Below are 16264 nucleotides of genomic sequence, written 5' to 3'. Positions count from 1 at the left end.
CCGGGGGCCTGGGCGGAGCACGCGGGCCGGGGGCGGTGCTGCGCTGCCTGATTTATTCCCGTCCAGGAGCCGGAGCGAGAGCCACGCGGGGTGCACCGCCGAAGCGCCCGGTCCCGCGCCCGCGTCCCCACGGCATGCCGGGTCCCCGCCTGCTGGCCGCGCTCTGCGGCGCGCTCCTCTGCGCCTCGGGACTCCTCGCCTTCTCCGGTGAGTCCATCGCACCGCCCTCCGGCCCGCGCCCCTCCTCTCGGCACCGCTCGGAAGTTCGCCGCGGCGCCCTCCCTCCACCTCCACTGTTTACAAACTTGGGCAGAGAGCAGGGGCCCGGCGGAGGGGCGACCTCTCCGGCTGCGCCCCGGCCGCGGGCGGGGATGCGCCCAGCCTCTCCTGCGGTCTCTGCGCCCCGGGCGTTCTTGGCCAGTGATACAGGTTTGAGAGTTGGGCGGGGACCGTGGACACCGGGTGACAGCCCAACGGTCCCCAGGGATGTGGCTTACGCATAACAAAGGAATCTGCTGTGTAGGGCCTCTCTTTTCCCATCTGTAAAATGAAGCCAGTGAACTGTGCGTGACTCTTGCGCGTCTTCTACCTGGAAGTTTCTAGGACTGTTGTATTGCTAAACCTCGTCCGGCCAACTTTTTCTGGCAAACCCCTCCCGAGCTCTGGAGGCCGTCTGTTCGTTGGAATTTTGCATCACCACTTGTAGGTGTCTGGTCGGATAAGCGAGGTCTGGGGAGGCAGAGGAAAGGGATCGGGCTCTAGGTGGGGCCCGAAGGGGGCTAAGAGCCCGGGGAGGGACTTGGCTGGTGGCTCCCCACTCCCTCCCGTGGCCTTGGCGTGCTGCTCTATCTTCCTGGCTCCTCCCCCGCCTTGGAGGCCTCCCGCGCACAGCTGGGCCTCCTGCTGGCTGGTCCCGGGGATGCCCAGTCCCATTCACCGCGGGGCCGCGTAGTCCCCTCCTAGGGCTGGGGAAAGGTGCCCAGGGTGGGCGCTCTGCTGGCACCCGCTGCATCATTTTCTCAAAGAAAGCAGGGGTGGGGCGGGGACTGGTCACAGCTGAGCCCTGGAGCTGCCTCCCTGTGACAGTCTGACCTCTCCGGGAGTGGGGCCCACATGCACTTGGGCACCGGGAGCTGTGGCTGTCCCGGCAACCTTGAGAGGCAGCTGGATCTCGGAAGAGTCCGTTTCCACTCCTCTGTCCCCACAACTTGAGCCCAGGCAGAAGGTCTCTGGGGAAAACCTCCCCAAAAGGCAGGACTCCCAAAGGTGGCTTTGTACAGGGTGATCTGGGGAAGCACCTTGGGTTCTCTGTGCAGGTGAGTCATTCTAGGCAGGGTCCGGGCCACCTTTCACTTTCCTTTTTATCCCAGTGGGACCTCATTACCCTGGCGAGGGAGGGAGGGTGCGGTTGGTTGGGGGCAAGAGAAGTTGACTTTGTTGGGACAGGGGCCCAGGACTCCGGCCATTCCCAAGCCTCTGTCTGCGGCAGTGCCTGCAGGCTGCCAGGTCAGGGGAGGGGATTAACCTGCTATTTAAAGCCAGTGACTAATAGCTCAAAGGGAGCCGCCTAAGCTCCCAGGCGGGGGCCGAGGTGGAGCTCTGAGGCCTTCGGAGCTCATTAACGGTGATCTCTGCTCCCCTGTTCCCTTCTTGGGAGCTGGGCCAGCTCTCTGGCGTTTTGGGATTTCAGGAGCCCCCCACCCCCAACCCCACCAGCCTGGGACGGCACAACTCTGTGGGGAGGAAAAGTGATTTCTTCTGACGCTGAACTCCACATGATGGGATCGGCCCTTCTGGGATGCTAAGGGCAGCTAGAAGGTTCCTCCCCCTCACCTGGCTTCCTCTCTCACTAGGAGGCCTGCGCAGCCTCCTAGATGTTCTCCGGGCCTCTCCCCTTACCCACTCCCCTCACATTCCCACTTGGGAGTCAGAGGGGTGTTTGTGTAGCCCTGCCCCTGTGGGGGAGGGTCCATCCACGTCTCTGCAGATGGCCTTTCCTCCATGCCCTCCTTCCCAGGATGGGAAATGGCTTCGCCACTGCCCCCTCACACTGGAGACTTTGATTCCTCCACGCCCATCGGGGGAAAACGGTGGAAGCTGCCTAAGGTTAAGAGCCCCTGGTTTGCAGGATGGGAAGTCGGAGCTTCCCTTCCTAAGGTCCCTGCAGGTCTGGGCTCCTACCTACGATTTCAGCTCCGTCTTCCTGTTTCCCACTTACCATGCCCCTCCCCCTTCCTGCTCATCTTTAGAATGTTCTTTCCTTACTCCCCGTTCTGGCGCACTTCACTCCATCTTTTAGACTTGGCTCACATGTCCGCTCTGCAAAACTTCCACACCTCTGGTGGCCCTTCCTGTCCCCTTCTGTCAGAGCTCCTGAAGCCTAGTGTCAACCAATTGACTGCCCCCCTCTTTCCAGTGGCTTCTTGCGGCCACTGGACCACACCTGGGTTCCCTGTCTCAGGGACCCGGTCTGCACCCGGTAGCTCCCCACCTTGCCCCACTGCGAATGACTTGCTGTTCTTGAGTCCGGGCTGCCATTGCAGGTGACTTCTGTGACTCTAGCCAGTGCCTGAATGGTGGGACCTGCCTGTTGGGCCAGGACAACACCCCCTTCTACTGCCTCTGCCCTGAAGGCTTCACAGGCATCATCTGCAATGAGACCGAGAAAGGTACCTGCCCAGGGCTGCGACCCCCACTCCGCACCTGGCTCCAGGCTGCAGCCCGAGTGGGCGGGGGTCCCCTGCCCCTCTCCCTCTGCCGTCACCAGCATTGCCCTGGAAACTCCCCAAGCCTGTTGGAAAGCTGGGTGCTTCCCTCACTTGGACTGATTCTCCTACATTGGACACTTCTCTGTGGCAGGCTGGCCCAGGCTCTTTCAGGCAGAAGAGGGAGGGGGAGAGGAGGTGGGAGCGGGCGGGGATGGCACAGAGGGTCCTTTTGGGCACCTGCTGCCACCTGTCTCTGTCCACAGCTCCTTCCTGATCTGCTGCCTCCGCACCCCTAGGTCCTTGTATCCCAAACCCCTGCCACAATGATGCTGAATGCCAGATGATCAAGGGCGCACACCGGGGGGACGTCTTCGCCCAGTACTTCTGCAAGTGCCGTCCTGGCTACACGGGCGTCCACTGTGAGACCAGTGAGTATCTGGGGGTGCGTGCCCATACAGGGAGGTCCGGAGCCTCCCAGGCCGCGTGCTCGCCTCATTCCCTGCGTCAGGGCGTCCTCTGGTAGGCAGGGCTGGTGGTGGTGGCAGGGCCTCAGTGGGGCCATGTCAGGGGAGGGAGCTGTCCCGTTGTCCTGGGCGAATTCCCACTCCACCTTCTGTTCTCCACCCCAGGCGAGGCCTGATGTTGCTGTAGGGGAGTCAAGGGCGGCAGTAACCCAAGAGGTCACGGCAGTCCCGTTTCCTGGGTCACCATGAACCAGACACCCAGCATTAGGGTTAAATCTTGAGAGTTTGCTGCCAAGAGGGGAAAACAAACCCATTTCTTCATCTTAGGGGCCTGGCAGGTCAGGAATTAAGGCTTGGGCCTTCGAGTCTGACTGTTCCTGGCCCAAGTTTGACTGTGGCCTCATCACAGAGCCCCAGGGGGAGGGGGAGGGAGAGGCCCCGGGCAGGCGGGGCGGCTCCCGTGGCCAGAGGCCTGGCGTGTGCAGAGCGGCTGACCTGCCCGGCCTGCTTGGTTATCTGCTCCGCCGCAGAATGGCCCTGGGTGGGTGCCCAGCCTACAGCGCTGGCGGTGGCTGTCCACGCGTCCTCCCTGCTGGCCCAGCTGGGGCCCCGCCCACCAGGCCGGGCCTCTTCCTCCCCTGCCGGGTGGGGGAGTCCACTTCTAGGGATGTCTGCTGTCTTTGGTCCAGTGGGCCTGTCACTAAGCGTTTTGTTCAGGGGCAGGTGGTTCTCCTTCAAGCAGATGTGGGGATGTTCTCTGAGGTTTGCTGACCTGCAGGACGGGGTGGGGGTGGTGCTGGGTCAGTTGGGTGGGCACCAGGGCCTGGAGGAGCGCAGGTGAAGTGCCTTCAGTTCCTTTCAGCTCAGAGGAGGTGGCACCGAGGGCCTGTCCCTGGAGCTGGGGCCAATGTCTGAGATCCTGGGTAGAGGAATGTCTGTGTGCATGTGCGGGGTAGGGGGTGTCACCAAGGTAGGCAGAGCCCTGGGTGGGGTCAGGTGTGCCCACTAATTACTATGAAGGGAGCCAAGGTAACCATGGGTGTATCTGAGTTGAAATTACCCCCCAGCCTCCTGCTCCGTGGCCTGGGGTCAGCCCCGGGTTGGACCCGGAAGCTCCTGGGGCAGAAGGCAGGAGAAAACCACAAAGATCGGGGGGCCCAGAGGGACCACTGCAGCCCCTCCTTGTTTGTTATGTGGCGTGTTTTCTTGGAGCCCACAAGGACCCGACAGGCCCAAAGAATGCATGTTTGGGTCCCTTGGAGTGTGGACATGTGGGGTGTGAAGACAGACCTGGGTACAAATAAATCCCTGCTCACTCTCCCACCCCCCAGCCAGCTCGGATTTTGGCTGCCTGGCCTGTGAGCGTGTTCTAGCACGGCGCTCGGCGCGAACCTGAGGGTTGGCGCAAGAGTAGATCTGTCCCTGGCTTCTCTCTTCTGGGGATCCAAGGAGCCCGGTCCCCTAGGACCACATCCCTGGGGTAATAGTGAAGGTGACAGCCCCTTGGCCAGGAGCAAGCTCGCAGGCAGCTGGGTTAGGACCAGTAGTTGGAAGGGGGGGGTCGCAAAGCACAGGAAACAGAATGGGTGCTTGCCCCGCCGGGAAGAGTCCTACCCGTGGGACTAGAAAATCCAGGCATGTTTGCTTGGTGTGTTATGTACAAAACAGGTACCGCTCACTGCCACCTGACATGCTCTCCTCCAGAGCCGTCTCAGGGGACACTGGGGAGCCCTCTCCCCCACTGTTCAGTCCCTGCCTGCCACCCTCTGCCCTCAGCCCCCTCCATCACTGCTGCTCCATGCCCTGTAAAAACGAGACCACCTACCGCAGCCTTGCAGGAGATTCTGGTAATGGCACGAGTGCTGCCCTGGCACCTTGCGGCAGCCGTGGCCCCCAGCCCTGTCCCCGCCCTGTGACTGTCCGGCTCACCCTCTTCCTCCTCACCCACCGGCCACCTTTCTTGGGCCCTCATCGCCCTTTCCTGGTCTCCGCTCGGAGTCTGTGTGGTCTTCTGGTCCTTCGGGGCTCAGGTAGCTTCCTGACAGCCACGTCCCTCTTCCCGCTCTCCACAGCCTGCGCCATGCCTCTGGGCATGGAGACGGGCGCCATTTCCGACTCGCAGATCTCTGCCTCGTCTGTGCACTTGGGCTTCCTGGGTTTACAGCGCTGGGCCCCAGAACTGGCCCGCCTGCACCGCACGGGCATCGTCAATGCGTGGACGGCCAGCAACTACGATAAGAACCCCTGGATCCAGGTACGGAAAGGGCGGCTCTGGCGGAGTCCCGGAGGGTGGGCGGAGTCCAGGGGGCACAGGGCAAGAAGAGGTGGTCTGCATTTTGGGGGGGGTCGCCACGCTAGGGTTCATAACTGCGGTCCGGGTAGCAAGGTTGTGGGTTCCCGCGGGTGAAGTATCTAAGTGGAGGGCAGCCTGGGGGAGGGGGTCTGGAATGGGGGTGCTGGATGAGGAGGAGCAGGTCCTAGGGTGTGGAGGGGCTGTTTGCAGTGGGTGAAGCCTTGGGGGACCTTGTCTCTCTTTGGTTGTCTCCCCTCCCCGCCGCGAGCACTGAGTCCAAAGCTCTGAGAGCCCCAGATGAGAAAACCCTCCCCCTCTGCCCTGCTTGGTTGTTTCCACTCTGGGTGGGGGGAGGGGGGAGCAGAGGGAGTATAAAGAACCCGGGAGATAAGGGTGCTGTTCTCCCTGCTTTGGGTGCAGGTAAACCTGGTGCGGAAGATGTGGGTGACAGGTGTGGTGACACAGGGTGCCAGCCGAGCAGGCAGTGCCGAGTACCTGAAGACTTTCAAGGTGGCCTATAGTGTCAATGGTCGCAAGTTCCAGTTTATCCAGAGCGCAGACAGGCCGGAAGACAAGGTGAGGGCTCTGAAGGAAGGCCATGGTGCGCACACTCCGGGGCTCCAGAGCTGTTGGGAGGCCTCCCAGTGAGGTGAGGGTACGAGGGTACGAGGGTACCCTGGATGATTAGCCATGAGGTGGGTCTGCAGTTGCTCTCTGGTTCCCCAATTGGGAACCCCAGGTTAGGCCCATGTTCTGTGGTTATGAGTGATAACCCCTCCCCCTCGATTTCATATGTGAGAATAAGGAAACTCAGAAAGGTTCAACGTGACCTGTTGAGGATGGCTGAAGTGGTGGTGGTGGTGGTGGTGGTGGGATGCATTCTGAGCCTTCGGGTCCACCATATACAGTTGAGCAGGGTGTACACTGCTCAAGGAGGTCGTTACTAAGTGGGCACCACTCAGAATATAGACATCGTGTTTGTCTGTGGGAAAATTATTATAATAAAGTGTCTTGAGAAAGGAGTGCCTTTTTCTAATTTGCAGAGGCGCCCTAGAGATTATAGGTGGCCCTGTGCGAAGGAGGGGTTTATGCCCAGGCTCCATGTTGACCAAGAAAGGTGTGAGAAGGGGGATCTGTGTTGGGGGGCGGGGGTGGCCAAAGGAAGAGCTGCCTCCCCATCCCCGCCAGCTCTGCTAAGCTCCGCCTCTTGCCTCCCAGGAAGGTGGACTGCCCACACTGACCCATCCCTCCACTCTCCTTTCCTCCTAGGTGTTTGTGGGTAATATAGACAACAGCGGCCTGAAGGTCAACCTGTTTGACATCCCTCTGGAGGTGCAGTATGTACGGCTGGTGCCTGTCACCTGCCACCGGGGCTGCACACTCCGCTTTGAGCTCCTGGGCTGCGAGTTGAATGGTGAGTACTTGCTGGGGCCTGTGGTCCCTCCTGCCCCGTCTTTGTCTTTGCTCAGCCAGGATGAGCCGGGTGGGGGGGGGGGCGCGGGCGGTGCCGCCACGGGTCCAGGGACCTGGGCTCACACTCAATGGGGCTCCTGGCCCTCAGGGGTCTTGCCTAGGTGTCTGCTGTCTGCTAGCCCTCAGCATTTGGATTGGTTAGAGGGGAAAAAAGAAAAAGACACCACTTCAGCTTTCAAAGTGTTTTCACTTATTCTGATTGGTTCCATGAGCTTCGAGACTGCGTAGCATTTTTTTTTTCTTTTGAGAGACAGAGACAGCACTAACAGGAGGGGCAGACACAGAATCCGAAGCAGGCTCCAGGCTCTGAGCTGTCAGCAGAGCCCGATATGGGGCTCGAACTCACAAACTGTGGGATTATGACCAAAGCCAGATGCTTAACCGACTGAGTCACGCCAGGTGGCCCTAGCATGGTTTTTTGGATGATGGCTCCATGTGGGTAGGGAGTTTGTTTTGTTTGCTGCTGTATCCCCAGGGCCTGGATCATAGATGTTCAGTAAACATTTTTTAAAAATTTGGGGCGGGGGGCAACGTCTGGGTGGCTAAGTGTTGGACATTGGCTCGGGTCATGATCTCGCGGTTCGTGAGTTCAAGCCCCATGTTGGGCTCTGTGCTGACAGCTCAGAGCCTGGAGCCTGCTTCAGATTCTGTCTCCCCCCCCCCCCCCCCCCCCGTCTCTCTCCCTCTCTCTCCCTCTCTCTGCCCCTCTCCCCCTCGTACTTTCTTTATCAAAATGTTTTAATTATTTTTGAGAGAGACAAAGCATGATTGAGGGAGGGGCAGAGAGAGGGGTAGACAGAATCGGAAGCAGGCTCCAGGCTCTGAGCTGTCAGTATCAAAGCCCAATGTGGGGCTCAAACCCACAAACCGTGAGATCATGACCTGAGCCAAAGTCGAATGCTCAACTGACCAAGCCACCTGGGTGCTTCTGTTCAAACATTCAGTGCACTAGTGAATGAACAAGGAAAGGGAGGCCCATGTAAATGATCTATCCAGGCCTCACAGGCTGGTAGGGATTAAAATTTGGTCTAGATCCCTGGGCTTTTGACACCCACCCACCCCATCTCCTGTACTTGTCATTCAGGAGAAATGTGGGGGCTTCTAGGGCCATAGGGTTGGAGCTGGTGCTTTTCCTAGGTGGAGGTGGTGCTTTTCCTAGGTTGGGGAGCACCAGAAAGGGACAGGTTTCTGATGAGCATTAAAAAGTGAAGTCTGGACCTGCCAGGCTGCTCTGTTGGGTACTCTGAGGTCTGGGTAATTTTTCCCCTCTTTGCGGCCACAGCGCCACCTGCTGGCCACTTGCGGAACTATAGGGCTCACTGGAATTCCCCCAGACCTGCCCTTTTAAAGTATGAACTTAAGTCCCACTCACACGGTCATTGCCCTTTGAGTCTTATTGTTTAAATGGGGAGTTAAAGGCAGCTTGCTGATAAAAGGAAATTTGGGCTACTGGTACTGGACAGACAGGTCTAGGGACTCTGCAGCCTTTGGCTATTAAAGTTGCCTGCACATTCCTATCCCAGATGCCTCCCTCCTAGGCCAAGAGAGGGGGAGCCTGGCAAGCTGTGGAAGCAGCCTGTCCACTCTCCTGAGGTCTGGGCACGAGGACTGGCCTGTTGGGATGCTTTTTGAGTGGAGGTTTGCATGAGAGAATAAACCATGTGAACAACTTGGAATGAACATTCTGGGCAGGTGGGGAGCTGGCAAGTGCAAAGGCCCTGGGGCATGTTGAAGGATAGAAGGCAGGCCAGTGGGGCTGGAGCCTAGAGAGGGAGGGGCAGCTTGCTGGGTGGTGAGGCTGGAGAGGTGGGTGAAGGCAGACAAGTTAGGGGCTGTACGGATCACCTTAAGGATTCGGGTCTTTATCCTCCCAACAAGGGGCAGCCATGTGGGATTAGGGGGAGGGCTAATCGGACATGATTGGGGTAGTCTAGAAGGGACCCCTTAGGCTGTGTGGGGAGGAGGGCAGATGGCCGTTGAGGGTGAGGGAGCCCCGGCTTTTCCTTGGGGGGCTGCTAGACTCCTCAGGACACTGAGGGGAGGGCAGCAGGTGATCTGTAGAAGGGTCCACCTTGAGCACAGGGCACCCACATGGCATCCTGTACAGAGGTGCCCGAGGCCCCAGGCTGGGAATGACCCACTTCTGGTTCCACCCACTTCCGGTTCCCCCCACTTGCAGCCCTGTGGCCTCGCTTCGTGGGAGGAGCGTGGGGGTCACCTGGGGCATCACCATCACGAGGAGAGGCTGCAATTAGCAGCCTGGGAAGCAAAAGTCTTTTTAAATAAGTATATTATGTCCATTTATTTTTTTAAAGTTTTATTTTTGACGGAAAGAGACAGAGGCTGATAGCAGAGAGCCAGACATGGGGCTCAAACTCACGAACTCTGAGATTGTGACCCAAGCTGAAGTCTGACACTCAACTGACTGAGCCTGCCGGGTGCCCCAGCAAGCAAATGTATTCAGGGACAAGTGTGCAAGCGTCTGGGGAGACAGATGATAGATAGATAGATAGATAGATAGATAGGTAGTAATGTATAGAGCCATTATCTATCTATCTATCTATCTATCTATCTATCTATCTATCTATCTATCGAGAGCGCTTCCAGATGAAGGTGTGGCCTTCCGGCCCGCTTCTCTCACCCCCAAATTCCCCACAAAGACTGGAGTAAGGATTCTGCCAGGGATGAGACACACCCATCCTCCAACTGGGAGTTTGATCTTCTGCCCATCCCTAACTGCTACCGCCACCTGCAGGTGCGGAGGAGTAGTGCACTGAGTTGAGCCCGCTGCGGAGCAGGGCAGGGCGGCGGGAAGCCTAGGGTGGCTTCCCGGGTCGGTGTGACAGCGCCCCCAGCGCTGGGCGCGGAGTGTGTGAGGGCCCCTGGTGGACCCTGAGGGAGGGGCTGCTGGGGTGAGGATGCAGAATCCACCCTGCACCCCAGGAGCCCTGCCTTCTGTGACTGCCACCTGCTGGAGGCGGCAGGGGTGGGGGGGGCAGTGTTGTCCATCACTGGGTCAGCAGACAGGCCTTCCTGGCTCTCCAAGGGGACGTGGATGGTGGCGATGATGTCACAGCATGGTGTGGCGATTCGGAGTTTGTGTGTGTGTGTGTGTGTGTGTGTGTGTGTGTGTGTGTGACATGGGAACAATGAATCTCAGCCCCAGTTTTGCTCATCCGTAGAATGGGGTTACTGATGTCAGCTTTCAGGTTTTTGCGGTAGGTTGAATGACAGCCATGAGCACAGGATGGAGGAGATGCTGATGTTCTAGACCACAGTTGCTGGCCTCAGCCTGTAGACCACAGCCGTACCGTAGGAGCGATGTTTCTCTTTCGGTGTGGAGTGCAAAGGAGGGATGAGTCCCGCGCAAGGGAGGTGGTCAGGGCTGGTTTCTTAGAGGAGACGTCTCATGAGGCAAGCCTTGAAGGAGGGCAGGAGCTGGTGGTAGGGCCTGCCCTGTGCAGAGGGGAAAGGCGGTGGGTCCTTTGTGAAGGGCAAGTGAGGGTAGGGCTGGATACAGAGGACAGCTGGCAGAGGGAGTAGGTGAGGCGGGCAGAGAGAAAGTTGGCTCTCAAAGGTGGAAGGGGCTTCCATCTGTCCAAGAGGATGCCGGGGGCTGGTCATGCCCGAGTTCCTCCCTGGTCTCGCGCTCACACTCGCGGGAGGCTGTGGATGCTGATGGGGGCTGCATACCCTTTTGCCGGCAGGGTGTGCCGAGCCCCTGGGTGTCAAGGACGGCACTGTCCCCGACAAGCAGATCACGGCCTCCAGCACCTACAGGACCTGGGGCCTGGGCGCCTTTAGCTGGTACCCCTACTTTGCGAGGCTGGACAAGCAGGGCAAGTTCAACGCCTGGACCGCCCAGACCAACGATGCCTCCGAGTGGCTGCAGGTGGGTCTGGACGCAGGGCTGGGGTAGGGCAGGTTCTGGGGGGCTGCTGATCACAGACGCCCCTGCCCAGCCCAGGCTTCTGCTCCCGAAGAGGGAGGGTCTGAACAGCCTGGGTTTTCTTTGCTTTGTTCTTTTCCTCCTTCCACGTGCTCCGCCTTCTCCTGATTCTGGAAAGGACGTGGGGGAGGGGGGATATTAGCACCATCTCTACCAGCTGCCCCCTGGTGGCAAGGCTGAGCCCACGGACGGTAGGGGCAGGACAGAGGGGAGACATTGGACCCAGGCAGGCACACCCAGGACTTCTCTGCCTGACTCACTGTGTGAGGGCACACCGTGGGGGCAGCCCTTGGGTTTCAGGAGATTGGAACCATGAGAGTCACAGAAAACCAGACTGTCGGCTCATGTCACAGACGAGGAAACCACCCCGGCAGGCGAGGGTTTGCCCAGGTCCCCGCTACTGGCGGCAGCTAGTCGGGGCGGCTACCTGGGCAATGGGACTGCCCGTCCAGGTGCAGAAGGCAGGCCCCCCCAGGGGGGAAGGGACCGGGGGCCAGGGGCTTTGTCTCCAGGTCCCAAGGATTCATTAGCCTGTGCAGCTAGGTTCTGCGAGGAGCTGTCTGCATTTAGACTCGTTCAGGATTAAGGCCAGGCTTTGGACAGCCCACAGAGCACCCATGAGTCGGTCTGGGTGGGGCGTGGGCTAGGGGCTAGGGGCTAGGGGCTAGGGGCTAGGGGCAGCCAACGCCACCTGCTCTGAAATGTAGCTTCACTGCAGTGATGAGTCTAACCGTGTCAGACCAAGTAGGTGGTAGGATTCATGTCCATTTCACAGATGGGGTAGCTGAGGTCGTGCCAGATGAAATAGCTTTTCCCTAAACTAGAAGTCATGCCCCAGCATGTCTGCTTGTTTCCACCTCTGGGGAATGGTCTAAACAGAGACAGTGTGCTTGATTTTTCCTGCAGGTTGACTTGGGCTCCGAGAGGCAGGTGACAGGCGTCATTACCCAGGGGGCCCGAGACTTCGGGCACATCCAGTATGTGGCAGCCTACAAGGTCGCCTATAGTAACGACAGCAAGAGCTGGATCGAGTACAGGGACCAGGGGGCCTTGGACAGCAAGGTGAGTGTCCAGCCGGCTGACCCTGTCACCCCTGGGGGGGGGACCCTTTGAGCCTGGCGGGGGGGGGCGTAGCTGGCTCGGGTCCCCTTGACACCCCCCTCTGCCCCCAGATCTTCCCTGGCAACTTGGACAATAATTCCCACAAGAAGAACATGTTCGAGATGCCCTTCCTGGCTCGTTTTGTGCGCATCCTGCCCGTTGCCTGGCACAACCGGATCACCCTCCGTGTGGAACTGCTGGGCTGCTAGTGCTGGGCGTGGCTGTGGGCGTGGCCATGGGGCACCTGCCCCGCCCCTGCTCCTCCTGGCCTCTTGGGGGCCTGCCGCCTTCTCCACCCCACCTCCTGATTGTAGGCGACCGGGGGACAAGGGTTTCAGTCACCTACTCCTCTCCACTCCCCATGGCCCCGTACCCTGTTCTCATGCCATCCCATTTTCTTAGACACTGTGGGAGCCGAGTAGGTCTGGGACGGAGAGGGAAGGGCAAAGCAGGGAGCTGGGGTCGCCCGCCCCTCTTGGATTCCTGGGTCTAGTCTCCGTGGTTCCTCTGCACGCTCTCCCCCACCTCGGGTTCCCAGGGTCCTGGAGGAAGGCCCTGAGGCGCCAGGCTGGAGATAACAGGCTCCTGCCCCTCAGCACGATGCTGCCACTCTCCTGCTGCTGCCACCCACCCCCTCCCGACTCCCCCTTATCTCCCTGGAGACCCACCCCTCTTGACCCTTGCTCTGGAGCTTAAGAGACAGAGGGGGTGGGGTGAGAGAGGGGTGCAGGTGGGCAGGCATGGGGGGCGCCCTCTGTGCTGGTTCTTACCCAGAGTGCACAGGCAGCTTCCAGAATATATTTATATCACCCCCTGAACTCTTGTGTGGTTCATCATTGCTCCAGCCCCTGGACTTGGGCTGTTCCACCCCGCCCCCGCCCTTGTCCCCCAGACACCAGTTTTCTTGCGTCACCTGCTAGCTGGGGAAAGCTTGAAGGGGGGACACTCGGGGGGGTGGGGGTCTCAGAGTCCTGATGCCCAGGCCTCTTCCCCTCCCTTCTTTCCACCCCAGATCCATGCAGCCTTGGGGCCGCAGCTGCTGCCCTGTGAGGGGCCTAGGGCACGCTTTGCACACTTGTCTCCTGGAAGCCCTTTGCTCCCTTCCCATAGCAGTAGGAGAGGCTGAGGCTGGTGGGTTTGCCCTTCAGCATGTTCTCTGCATCTAGAGTGATGGGCTGGAGAAACTGCTGGAAACTCCGAGAACCTGGGCTGCATTCAGAGCTGTGTGAGGCTCCAGGGGTGGGGCGCGGGGGGCGGGGGGTTGGTAGAAGGGGCCGGGGACCTGCCAAGTGGTCACGAGGCCTCCTGGCTGAGCACACCGATTCCTGAGAGGCTGCTGCAGGGCTGGGGGCCGCGGAAAGCTCCAGGGATATCCCCTCTGCCCTCACCACCCTGCACCCCATGCAGGGGCAATCAGGAAGCAGTCTTTGGGGGGCCACGCAGGCCAGCGCCCTGGTGATGGGGGTGGGGGCTGCTGGCAGGTAGAGGAGGGGCGGAGTAGCTGGGAAAGGGGTCTATTGAACCACCCTTGGGACACAAGATGCATTTTCTGAAACTTTGGGAGCCTAGGCAGCAGGTCTGGCCACGCGGCTGCCAAAGGGAGGGTGTGGCTTTGCTGGAACTTGGTGAGGAAAAGCAGTCTGGAAGCGGCCCCTTCCTGAGAGCTGCCCTATGCCAGGGATTTTGGGCCTGGCGGGAACAGACTGCAAATCCAGACTCTGGTCCCTGAATGGGGATTGGGGCTCCCCACCCCTGGGGGTCTCAGCCCACTCCCTCCCGTCTCCAAGACCTCTTCTGCTGTGAGGCTGCATGGCTTGTATTGTGGAGTCTGTCCTTCCGGGTGGTTGGTGGCCTCCGGACTCCCTTTTGGGAGCATTTCCTATCCACAGCCCTGTGCTGGCCTCTCCTGGGGACCTGCAGACAGAGGGAGAAGCTTCTTCCAGGGCACCTGTGCTCCGGGATGACCCCACTTCCCCAGAACTCGACTGCACGGTGAGCTTTGCTAGAACGCGAGAGGCCCATGAGGGGAAACTGAGCCTCACTCCGATAGGTCCACAACCCCCATTCGTGGCATTGAACGTCTGCTGCGGGCCAGGCTCATGGGCCGGCTGGCCGCGGCGGCTGGTGGGCAGTCGTCACAGGCCCCCACCTGGCCCGGGAGCCCCGGGGTTACTCTGGTGGCTTAAGCCACCCAGCCTCTTCTATTCATCTCTGTAACCCTGGATGAGTTAGTCACAGCCTTCTGAAAGTCCTCCTCTGGAGAGCCCGGGGCCCCTGCTCCTGACCTTCCTGCCCTGGGCTCCTCTTCCTGGATAGTCTTTCCACTTCCATAGACATTCACCACCTCCTCCCCAAATTTGCTTTTGTATTCCTGACTGCTGTCTGGGGAGTCACCCCTAACTCGGCTGGCACGCGAAGCTTGCTGGAGCAAAGCTGCCCTTCGCTGCTGCTGTCACCACGGTCCCCTCACCTGTGGCATCATCACTGGGGACCCACTGGCCTGCCTCTCCCAGAAGTCTGGGCTCCCCTGGTTTAAACAGGGAGGAGTCCCTAGGAATGGAAAGTTTGAGCTCACAGATCTTGGCTCCAAGCAACCTTAGGCAATTTGTTGAAACTTCTGGGCCTCAATTCCCTCCATCTGGAAAATGGGAGGAATAGGACCGGCTCCATGGTCTTGTGGAGACTAATGGACAGAACGTACAGATGCCAAACCTGTGTGTTGGAGGCCTCAGAGGCTCGGCTCACAGCATTGTTAGAGAAGCTTGCAAGTTTCCTACTCGGTACTCCTGTTTCGTTTATTACCCCTTCAATCCTTCAGCAGAGGTCAGACGGACCTCTCCCGACGGAAGAACCTTCACTGGCTCCCGGAAGCCTGGCATTCACTTCCGATGCGGCGTACCTTCTAGTTTGCTGCACAGCTCTTTGTGCTCTGATGTGCTCCTGTCTCTGCTGGAACACACACACACACACACACACACACACACACACACACACACACACACTGCTGTGTGTAAGAATAGACTCTAGATTCAGTGACCCTGTGGCCAGATCTCTAGGCTTCTGGGAGGAAAACTGTCCAAGCCTTGTCGGCCAGGACGGAAACCAAACACCCTGTCCAAACAGTTCTGGGAAGGGACGGCGGATTGGAGGCTGTCAGCGTTCTAAGGGAGGGCCCTCCCGCTGCTGGAGCGCCAGTCAGAAGCCTCGGCGGCCCCTGCTGACCTCTGGGAGCACCCCTAACTTGGCCTACCCTCCAAGACATGGATTCCAGCCTCACTTAGTACGGTGCTCAGCCAGCATCTTCGAGCCTGGCACTGACTTAACATGAAGTCCAAAATCATGGGCAGGAGGGAGGTCATTGCCCTCTTGTCTTACATGGGGGGAAAGGTAGGCATACAGAAAACTTACTTATCTCTCTCAAAGGGGGGGCAGCCATAGCCCACCTGAGGAGTGCTGGGGGAGGGGCTGCCGAGTTCCCGTTTTGGGGGGGGGGGAAGGGAGTGATCTAACTGGGACCTCCCTCGGTAACCCGTTTCTTCCATCCCCAGCTCACCCCCTAAGATGTGGGCGGCAACTCCTGAACGTTCCCTTTGCAGCATCTCAGAGGCTCGGAGGTGGTCCCCAGCCGAGTCTGGAGACAGCCCAAGTTGGCAACAACTCCTCCCTTTGGGCCCAAGCCCTCGGGAGGAAAAGGGGCGTGTGTTCCTTTAAGGGGCTGGCCCGGCAGGAGCGCGGGGGTTTGTCCGCATCGCTTCCTTTCAAGCCTTTGAGGATCCGTCGTCGGACCCAGACCGTCCGAGGCCTGAGCGCTCCAGCCGTCGAGGAACCGCCTGGGGACGGTGCGTAGTTCCGGGGAGCTCGGGTTCCTGGGGCCCCCATGCGGGCCGGATCCCCCACACCCCGCTTTGGGTTCTCCCGCGGGGCCCCGTGCCTCTCCGGCGGGGTCGGGAAAGCGGGCAGGGGGAGCGCGCTGGGCACCGCGGGCCTGAGCGTAGCTGGGTTCTGATTGCCCCTGGGGCGCGTCTTGGGCATGGGTGCGGGAGGGTGCGGGAGGGTGCGGGCCTCCTTGCTCGGAACCCCAGGGCTCGCCACGAGGAAGCAAATCCCCAGCGGAACCCGAGGCCGAGACCACCGCGCGGTCCAGCCCCTATGCCACCGCCCCCCACCCCCCATCCCTCTGGTTTCGTTCTGTCTGGGTCCTGCAGCACCGCGCACCGGGCTTTCGCCCCGCGACGTATGTCGCGTGCTCCGGGGGCTCTCGGGGGGGGGGGGGGGG

General features: G+C 59.9%; 2 protein-coding genes across 3 annotated transcripts in view; both read left to right on the top strand.

Annotated features, from left to right (window-relative positions):
* Positions 1 to 12806, top strand: part of MFGE8 (milk fat globule-EGF factor 8 protein) — a 25050-nt gene extending 12244 nt beyond the window's left edge. Inside the window, exons 2-10 of one of the 2 annotated variants that reach the window (XM_029952156.1) lie at positions 67 to 207; positions 2544 to 2669; positions 3005 to 3136; positions 5245 to 5426; positions 5886 to 6041; positions 6735 to 6879; positions 10646 to 10830; positions 11794 to 11949; positions 12060 to 12806. In XM_029952156.1, coding sequence (XP_029808016.1) covers positions 135 to 207; positions 2544 to 2669; positions 3005 to 3136; positions 5245 to 5426; positions 5886 to 6041; positions 6735 to 6879; positions 10646 to 10830; positions 11794 to 11949; positions 12060 to 12197 — 1293 coding nt within the window. In that variant the 5' untranslated portion in view covers positions 67 to 134 and the 3' untranslated portion in view covers positions 12198 to 12806. The remainder of the gene's footprint in view (positions 1 to 66; positions 208 to 2543; positions 2670 to 3004; positions 3137 to 5244; positions 5427 to 5885; positions 6042 to 6734; positions 6880 to 10645; positions 10831 to 11793; positions 11950 to 12059) is intronic. The other variant, XM_029952157.1, reaches the window with a different exon arrangement.
* A 2948-nt stretch (positions 12807 to 15754) lies between these two features.
* The window catches only part of HAPLN3 (hyaluronan and proteoglycan link protein 3), a 14790-nt gene continuing 14280 nt past the window's right edge, over positions 15755 to 16264 (top strand). Inside the window, exon 1 of the mRNA XM_029951561.1 lies at positions 15755 to 15827. The gene's annotated coding sequence lies outside the window, so the exon portion shown is untranslated. The remainder of the gene's footprint in view (positions 15828 to 16264) is intronic.

Source organism: Suricata suricatta, chromosome 9 (genome assembly GCF_006229205.1).
Source record: "Suricata suricatta isolate VVHF042 chromosome 9, meerkat_22Aug2017_6uvM2_HiC, whole genome shotgun sequence".
In the NCBI taxonomy this organism is placed as follows: Eukaryota; Metazoa; Chordata; class Mammalia; order Carnivora; family Herpestidae; genus Suricata; species Suricata suricatta.
The sequence above is the reverse complement of the archived record's forward strand: the minus strand, read 5'-3'. Positions and strand labels throughout refer to the sequence as shown.